Raw genomic sequence first — 9,062 nt, forward strand, 5'->3', positions numbered from 1 at the left:
GGACACCTCCTACTAGAGTAGACTGCTCAAGGGCCATCCAACCTGGCCTTGAACATCTTACAACTGGATTGAATTATTTAGTAAAATAGACACAGTAAAATCCCATCTTTCTTCCAGTCATTCATTCATGGATCTGGTGTGAATCACATGGTTTTGAAATAATAAATTATTAACTGGCAAAATCATCAATATTAAAACTACCATACCTACAGGAGCAGGGCACATGCGAAGTTCTTTAGTTTTATTTTGTTGATTTTGTACACTGATGATTAGGTTCTATTTACAATAATAAAGCAAAGAGAATGTTTAAACGCATGTGCTGCTGCACTTTTATACTGGATACTGCCAAAGAAACTTGATTTGGAAAGCAGTGATGTCCAGTGTATCGCCCAGTTGATTTAAATGAACAGTTTATAGGTGATAGAAATATTGCTTAATAGATTACATATTTTTAATAGAACACAACAGTGAGAGACTAGCATAAGAAAACATTATGAACACCTATGCTGAGGGCCCTAGCACAAATGAAATAGGCCTGAATATTTGATTACACATTTATATTAAAAAATCAAGAGACAGAAGTAATTAATGAATCAGATACTGGCTTTGATGTTTTGTGATTAAAATTAACACACTCATGCCACATCCAATTCTTTTTGAAATATGAGAGTGATGTATTTATTTTATTATTATCATTATTCTGGATCCAAGATACTATTAAAAAAAAAGTAACATTGGTTTCTGTTAGTGTTTGCATAAAATCTTGAAACAGCTGGCAAAAAATGAGGGAAATATAAATGCTGGAAAATATCTTAAAGATGTTTGTGTAATTCTTTAACTCTTGAATATGACCAGTGCTCTCTTTCTTAAAGAATCAAAGCCCAGTAACTTGACTGTTCATATATTTTTATTGCTATGTAACTGTTTCCCATTTAGATGTAATTAGGCCACCTCCTCCTCCACATTTCCCTTGTGAATGCTCTTATAAAGAGCACAGGAAATCCACAGGTTGTCCTTTGTTTATAAAAGAGGAACTTTTTCTTTTATGGTTACTGTTATATCATACGGTTAGTGCTTCTATGTAATTATAATAATATCTGCTAGAATCTATCCAGTTTGAAATTCCATTTAGCTGCTGCAAAGTTTTCTTACGAATGAACATTTCCCATGTATTTCCTCCTGCTTCTCAACACGCATTAAGCTTAACTAGAAGAAATATTTCAAATATTGTTGCTATCTTCTGCATGAAAAGAGGACGCACAGAATGACAACTCATTCTCTGTTTTTCTTCTTTCCCTTCTCTTCTTTCCCATCCTAATTTAAGGAGAGGAATAAATTGGGTGATATTCCAATTATCTGTCCAGCTGGTGAGGATCTTGTTGCACAGGATACAGAGCTGTCATCTTCAGCCAAAGAGGATAGTTTACAGAATGAATTCCTGGCAGAAGAAGTACCCTCCGGAGATGAATATGAGTGTATATCACCTGATGATATCTCTTTGCCACCGCTTTCTGAAACACCAGAATCCAACCTCCTACATTCTGAAACAGAGCTAGAAGAGCAGTGCTGCTGTAGTGCTCATAGTCTGCATGTCAGTTCCTGCAGCTTGCAAATGCAGAAAACCACTAGTATTAAGAATGTGATGAGTGCATCTGATCTCTTAACAAATTCTGCTTATGCTGATGCTACAAATAATAAAGTGGAAAGCCCATCAGATCAGTTTGAAAAGTTTTGTATCTTTTCAACAGATTCTGGTCCAAAAGTCAGACCAGTACCTCCTTTGACTCGTAGCTTACAAGGAATATCTGAAGCTAGCACTGCTTCCTGCAGTATAAATGCCAAACCAGTATGTAGCATGATGAGTGAAGTGTGCAAAACACATTTGCAACACCTTGAAATTTGTAAAAGCATGGCAGAAACACAAGAACAATTGCATGACTTGAATAACTGTTCTAAAACCCAGGACAGGCTGCATGCTTTGCCTGCTGCATTCTCAGGTTTCGTGTTTCAATCAGACACCACCAGAAGCTGTCAGAGCCAGATGGTCACCCGAGAAGAGATTAAAAGTTCATCAGAAAAGAACAGCATGGCCAGCCTAACTGGACAGGCGCCTAACTTCTCCCAGCTTCTGTCTAATAAAACCGTCATGGAAGGTTCTCCGGTAACTTTGGAAGTAGAAGTAACAGGATTCCCTGAGCCTACACTGACATGGTGGGTAGCTTATAATGAGAAGTAGTAAACTCACCTATTAGCAAGACATCTTGAACCACTTATAACCAAAGTAATTAATCTGTAGACTAGAATAAATGGCTTGTATCCTTTCTACTCCACACTTCTGCATGATTCCCACCTTCAAAATTGCTTTTGACAATTAACCTATTTGAAGTAATCTCTCTGAGATTAATTAATTAATTATGAAATTAATTTTATGAATAATGAGAGCTTAAAACTACTGCAAGCGTATCCAGCAAATACATAATACAGTTTTTATGTCCTGGAATATGACATTCCACTTGTTCAATACTTTCTTAAAACAAATGTGCACTCCAGATTTACCATCAGTAAATTCACCTGCATTTTCTCAGGATCTTGGCACTATATATGGACAGATAGGCACATACACATGCGTGCATGCTAAAATATTTACATAGCCACTACATATACATAGAAGCACACATTTCTATGTATATGTGAGAGTTATCAAAAACTGGAGAGAGTTTACAGGTTAAAAAATCTTTCTCTAAATTGCTGTATGTCTAATTAGATTGCTTTATACTGCATTTGTGGGAAATACAGATGATGTAATCTAAACACCTTTTAAGATTACTTTTTTATAAGTTCTGCACTGAAGGGAGTAGGGAATGAAAGAGAGGCAGGATTTCAAGATTTTAGTAGTAGTTCTCTGTGTGTTGGCGTACTTCCCTAAAGTTTTACCTCATTTGCCATTTCTCCACTTATTCCATTAGGCTTTCATAATGAAGATGTCTTTTTTAACGTATTCAAATTAGATATGACTCTTACTGGAAAAGTTTTGATGTTAAGATTATCATTACACATGTAAAGAATTAGGCAAACTGTAAGTTTTTAGTAAGCTGAATTTTCTTCTATGACACTGAAAAAAATAGTGGACACTGCAACCTCGGTGCTATACTGTGTTGGTATCAATAAAGTTACTTTGTTTTAAATCCCAGTATTCTACACTTTGAGGAGTATTGTTGGTGAAACAAGAGGTACCTTCAGTTTTATTGTAAGAAAGAATTAATTTATCTCAAAAATGTATACATTCTTGATACATGGTCTTTAAAAAAACATTAAACTGAAAATATTTGCAAATTAGAAATTTATGAAAACAGAAAGAAATATAGATTTTTTGATTAAAAATTCAGCAATATCATGTATTTTGTACTGATGTAGATGTTTTATTGGATATACATGTGGAAAGGCATTTCTGTGTTTGTCTTAGGTTAAGTGTAGCTTATGCTGAAACATCACGAGGCAAGAAGAGCCAGAATTTTCTCTCGCTTCCATTATGTAATTCAAGAGTCAATACCAATACATGGTGATAGACTATTAGGTGTTAGAATATGGCACCAGTTCCCTGAAATAATTCCAGGTGCATTATTCTATCCTGTTTGATGATGTGTACTAAGTAAATGTTAAGTGGATGGAGGAACAGGTCCTTAACTATTCTTTGCACTGAAGAAACAAGTTCAGAAAGTTTTTACATTGCCTATGCATCTTAAGAGACTATTAATGAATTGAACGGGGATTGACTCAACAACTTACTAGCAAAAATGTTTCAGTACAAAGCAGAGGGCCCAGGCCTTCATGCTACTCTCTCCAATACAGCAGTGAGACTTGTCCATTGAAAACTATTTTCAGAACCACATTTCTAGAATTAAGAATGTATTATCCAGGAATTTGAATTGTTTAAATATTTGACCATATTTAGATAAACTTTAAAACTGAGGAATAAGAAGACAGCAGTGAGCTCTATCTCTTGCTATCATTGTAGTGCTATAGAGGCTGGCTGAATGTGCGAAGTTCTGTTTGACATACAGTGCTACAAATCTGACTTGAAAACTGACTCTCTGCTTCAGGTACAAGAAGGGCCAGAAACTGACTGCAGATGAGCACTTAAAGCTTTTACAAAAGGAGACAAAGCATACTTTGTTCATTCAGAAGGTGTGTGATAAAGATGCTGGCCTCTATGTTGTTCGGGCTAAAAATTTGAACGGCACTATCTCGTCAAGTGCCATTCTCCACGTGAAAGGTAACAGGCCGCTTATTACAAGAATAGACTGGATAACGCTGTGTGTCATGTATGTTAGCATATCACTAATGTACTGGATATTCACAACGTAAGTACAGTATTGACTGCACTGGATTTAATTCTCACATGCTAAGACAACATTAAATTTATTTTCTTACACTGCATCTTTCACAATCTCTACCAAATCACTTTTGTGTCATACTCGATACATTGCTTATTTCTTTAATACCAGTATTATGTGCTTATTTTCCTTTCTCATAGTGACGCTGAGTTTAAAAAGTTACAAAGATTTTCTAGAATCTGAGGCAGAGTTTTGCTTTCTAAAAATACTGGTATTGCAAGGTCTTGGAAATAGTTTTAATAGTTATAGCTATTAAATGTCAAGGTACACCCAGGTCAAGTCCTCAGATCAATGTTTATTTTGATATGCCTTTTTTGGGAGGAGGTGTGGAGTGTGCTGAAATGTTTTTAAACATAGAATGTGTTATTTTCAACAACATTTTTTCTCATACACTTTTAAAAAAAGTTTATTTTTAGGATAAAGCTGCTTAGTAAAGAAATCATACCATTTTTGATTGCTCTGGCACAGATCAGATTTAAATCTGTCTCAGCCCAGCAGATAGTATATGCAAATGAAAGTTGCAGTAATTCCAATGGAGTTGTGATCATCTGCACCACAAAGATCTGACCTGGAATCATAAAGATTTGTGTAAGTGGCACCTAGCGCACAGTAGGCCAAAAATGCCAAATGTTTACAAAACAAGATGTTCTATCATAGCAATCTGTTTAGGTAGATACTTGTGATACTTTCTCTGTCTTATAAAAGTGAAGGTACAAATATTTCTAATAATCCAGTAAACTGTTAGTATAAGACAAGAAAGAATAGTTTGTGAAGTGAGCATTTGTGCATGTTTAAAATTTTTAACACAGTGATTTCAAGCAGAACCAACCCAATTGAGGAAATACTCTAAAGTGTATTCACACGAAAATATATATTTAAAAATAAAGAAAAAATCAGTCCAATAGAATTCTCATATAACTTCAAAGCGGTAAATCCAAGCCAGAAGTTTGTTCACCTCCATATTGCATTTCATTCCTGACAAAGACAAACACAAATAAATTATAAATTATTTTTTATTAAAATAGGAATTTGTTTAAATATTTTATAATAACGACACTTAAATTTCACTGTAAATCCTCAAATGTAGCTTCATTCCTTAGCTCCCGTACTTGTTGAATTTGTACAGTAAAAGCAACGGACAGACAGCTGATTTTTCCTATATCTTTGATTTGCAACTTTCATATTGCAACTGTGTTGCTGTGGAAAATTTATAGAAAGAAAATATTTCATTTCTCTTGCATGATTTGCCAAAATGTAAGCCTTTTACTGTGTAGCGTGCTATGAGCAGAATATATATTGCAAATTGCTGGAAGTCAGTGAGACTGAAGACTGATAATTAGATCTTTTGGCCCCGTGACTGCATCTTAAGATTCCTGTAGCTTTGAAACAAGAGAAGTTCTCAAGGGAGTATAATCTCACAGCAATACGAGATGGAGCATGAAGAGAAGGTGGTGAGCAGATGGGGGAATGAAGTAAATTCTAACTAAAATGGGAAATACCCTTGATGAACAACTTTAAGTTAAGTCATCTCCGCCAGATGTTGTTTCATAAGAATTCTCTCAGGTATAAAAATCACCTGTTTTCCTAAAGTCTGCTTTCCATTTCACAATGAAGCTACTTAAAATAATTAGTGTGATTTTGAATGTTTTAATTTTCATAAAAGTAAAATTGTTTCATGGTTTTTTGCCCTTTTGACTTTATGTATAGCCATTACAAACATACAGTGAAGAACCTATGTAAGCAAGCTGACTTGCACAAGTGGTGCATTAGGCGTTACTGTGGTAAGAACAAACCAAAATGCCTTTCGTACATACTGCAAGGTTTTGCCTGCTGCAGAGCTGCCAGTGCTTGGTAATTTTATCCTGTTCATAACACTCATTTTCTATTTTAAAATGAATCTTCTGTGTGATGGCTGCCCTTCAATACTCTGTTTTTAGTGACAGTTGCCATCATTCAAAAACGAAAATTAATCATTAATGTTCTTTTTACTTATTTTCTACTTTTCTGAGTAGCTTTATATGATATTCAGGAGGTCACTTTTTTCAGGTATTTTTGCCTTCAGTATTGAGACTAGTTACATGCACAAAAAAAAAAACCAGGAGTGAAAGCAGAATTGTTCTCTTTCCTCTTCTGCCTTGTCTCTGCCAGAATTAAGCCTTTAAATTAAGTGTTAACTGTCGTAAGGCTTGTGGCATGGTAGCTCTAGAGTCATGGTAGCTCTATAGATGCTGGGCTCAAAGCTGCATCTGTGTTTTAACTTGTGGGTCCTTCATCTTGAAAACTATGGAAAGTTTAGTGCTAGAATGATCATTGTTCTGTCTTTTTTATATGGCCAGTGTGTGAGTTCAGAGATATGCATTTGACCTTTTCGGTTGGAGGAGAGCCATTTGTTGAGCAAAACAACACTGTGAGGGGAGTCTCTGTCCTTCTGAAAGCAAGGCTAGAGCTAGGATTTCAGCCCTGCTTGGAAAAATTTATCCCAAACACTTGCAGTTCTATCAAAGCAGAAGAAAGAGATGTGAACTTTTCATCATGGCATAGAGCAGAATTGCAGATAGCTTGGATCAAACTGTAGTTGGATCTGACTGCTTGCTGGCACTTAAAGAAAGACTATTTATGATAATCAGCTTTACGAGTTAAAAAGGCAACAAACAGACACAGAACTACTGGATTACTGTACGCAGATTATGGGAATAAATTCTTTTTCCTCCCTTGTAACGCTTCTTTATGTACATCCAGGCTCCAAGGGTATTACAAGGGAGCAGGCATGCAAACCTTCTCCCTTATACACATTTGCATTAAATCTGTTTCTGTTAACTTCATTTAACAGGCTTTAGAACAAGCGGGAGAGATCTCAGTTACTTGCTTTACCTGAGACTTGACAGCCAGAATACGAGGCCGCTTTACTAAATTGTCTGAGAGTAAGAGATGCAGCTTTGAATCCAAGTGGGATTTTATTCCAGCATTTACAAATCTGTGCTGTGTATGCCTATGACAAAGCATATTCTGCCTTTAGTAAAATTCTGAGGTATCATACTGCATATGTCTAATTGAGTATACTTATGTTTTGCCACAAAACCAGTTAAAATCAATATATTGCTAGGTTTTTTTCTGCTGAATTATAGTTTAATAGTTATGAAATGACCCTTGATAAAGTTTTTATTTTCCTTGTCTATTTTTCTCTTTTTTCATTACATTTTGAAAGTACTATTGGTAGTTCATATACAGAACAAGACATAAAAGTAGTTTATCTTAATGGACGTTTTCAAAGCATTGCTATTTGAGACTTGATTTCAGATTATACGTTCCAGGAACGCTTTCCAGATGAGGAAGCTGTAGTGACATGATACTCCTGTAACTGTTCATTGCTATGATGTGGTGTTGAAACAGCACTTAAGCTCAATTTTATTGGCTGGAGGACATTTGTAAGCCACTTCTATACAGAAAGTCAATAAAGGAAAGCAGCCCTCTGCCCACAAAACTACAAAAGCAGAATGGTAGTGAAATTCCATGCTTAGTGAGCTTAACACTCATTTTCCAGCTTGAACCATAAATACCTGTTGTAACTGACAAATTGGGTAGCCTGGATTTCAACAAAACCTCACAGAAAAGAAGATGTCAAGGGTGATCTTGTTTCCAACTATACCAAGACAAACCAAAATTATTCCACTGAGGGAGGGTAGATTAATGCAGAGTTCTTTGTATACCCACCCCATTATAGTGAGGGTCCACTATAGACAACGAACACTGAGCAGAGGAGACAGATAGATAGGAGCAGCCTGATACCTGTTGGAAGAACACAGCAAGGCATAAGCAATCTATAGGAGATTCCTGGAATGCGTTGATGATAACTTTCTTCTTCAAGTGATAGAGGAGTCAATGAGGAGAGATGCTATGCTGGGCCTTGTTCTCACCAACAAGAAGGAGCTGATGTGTGAAGCTCAAGGGCAGCCTTGGCTGCAGTGGCCATAAAGTGGTAAAGTTCAAGATCCTGAGGGCAGCAAGGAGGGCACACAACAAAACTCACTAACCCTGGACTTCAGGAGAGGAGACTAGCTCGACTTGGTAGAGTACCATGGGATAAAGCCCTGGAGGGAAAAGGGGCCCAAGAGAACTGGTTGGTATTCAAGAGTCATCTTCTCCAAGCTCAGGAGCAATGCATCCCAGCAAAGAATAAGTCAGGCCAAAACACCAGGGAGCCTGCATGGATGAACAAGGTAGCCTCGGAGGAATACAAATTATCCAAGCAGCCAGTGATCAAGCTGAAGTCCTGATAGAATTGAATCTGGCCAGGGACATCAAGGACAACAAGAAAAGCTTCTATAGGTATGTTGATGATAAAAGGAAGATTAGGGAAAATGTGAACCCTCTCCAGAAGGAAATGAGAGACCTGGTTACCTGGGATGTGGAGAAAGCTGAGGTACTCAATGACTTTTTTGCCTCAGTCTTTAAAAACAAGTGCTCAAGCCACACCATGAAGTTGCAGAAGGCAAAGGCAGGGCCTGAGAGGATGAAGAACTGCCCATTGTAGGAGAAGATCAGGTTTGAGACTAAGGAACCTGAAGGTCTGCAAGTCCATGGGACCTAAATGAGATGCATCTGTTGGTCTCGAGGGAACTGGTGGATGAAGTTACTAAGCCACTATGGATCATAATTCAGAAGTTGTGG

The 9,062-nt window shown here is 36.7% G+C and overlaps 1 protein-coding gene across 1 annotated transcript in view; it reads left to right on the plus strand.

Moving 5' to 3' along the window:
• Positions 1-8,366, plus strand: part of CCDC141 (coiled-coil domain containing 141) — a 28,743-nt gene extending 20,377 nt beyond the window's left edge. The window contains exons 11-14 of the mRNA XM_010188725.1: positions 1,325-2,211; positions 4,101-4,361; positions 6,102-6,175; positions 8,260-8,366. Coding sequence (XP_010187027.1) covers positions 1,325-2,211; positions 4,101-4,361; positions 6,102-6,175; positions 8,260-8,366 — 1,329 coding nt within the window. The remainder of the gene's footprint in view (positions 1-1,324; positions 2,212-4,100; positions 4,362-6,101; positions 6,176-8,259) is intronic.
• The last annotated feature ends 696 nt before the right edge of the window (positions 8,367-9,062 follow it).

The sequence above is a fragment of the Mesitornis unicolor genome, unplaced genomic scaffold (genome assembly GCF_000695765.1).
Source record: "Mesitornis unicolor isolate BGI_N332 unplaced genomic scaffold, ASM69576v1 scaffold13917, whole genome shotgun sequence".
NCBI classification, from domain to species: domain Eukaryota; kingdom Metazoa; phylum Chordata; class Aves; order Mesitornithiformes; family Mesitornithidae; genus Mesitornis; species Mesitornis unicolor.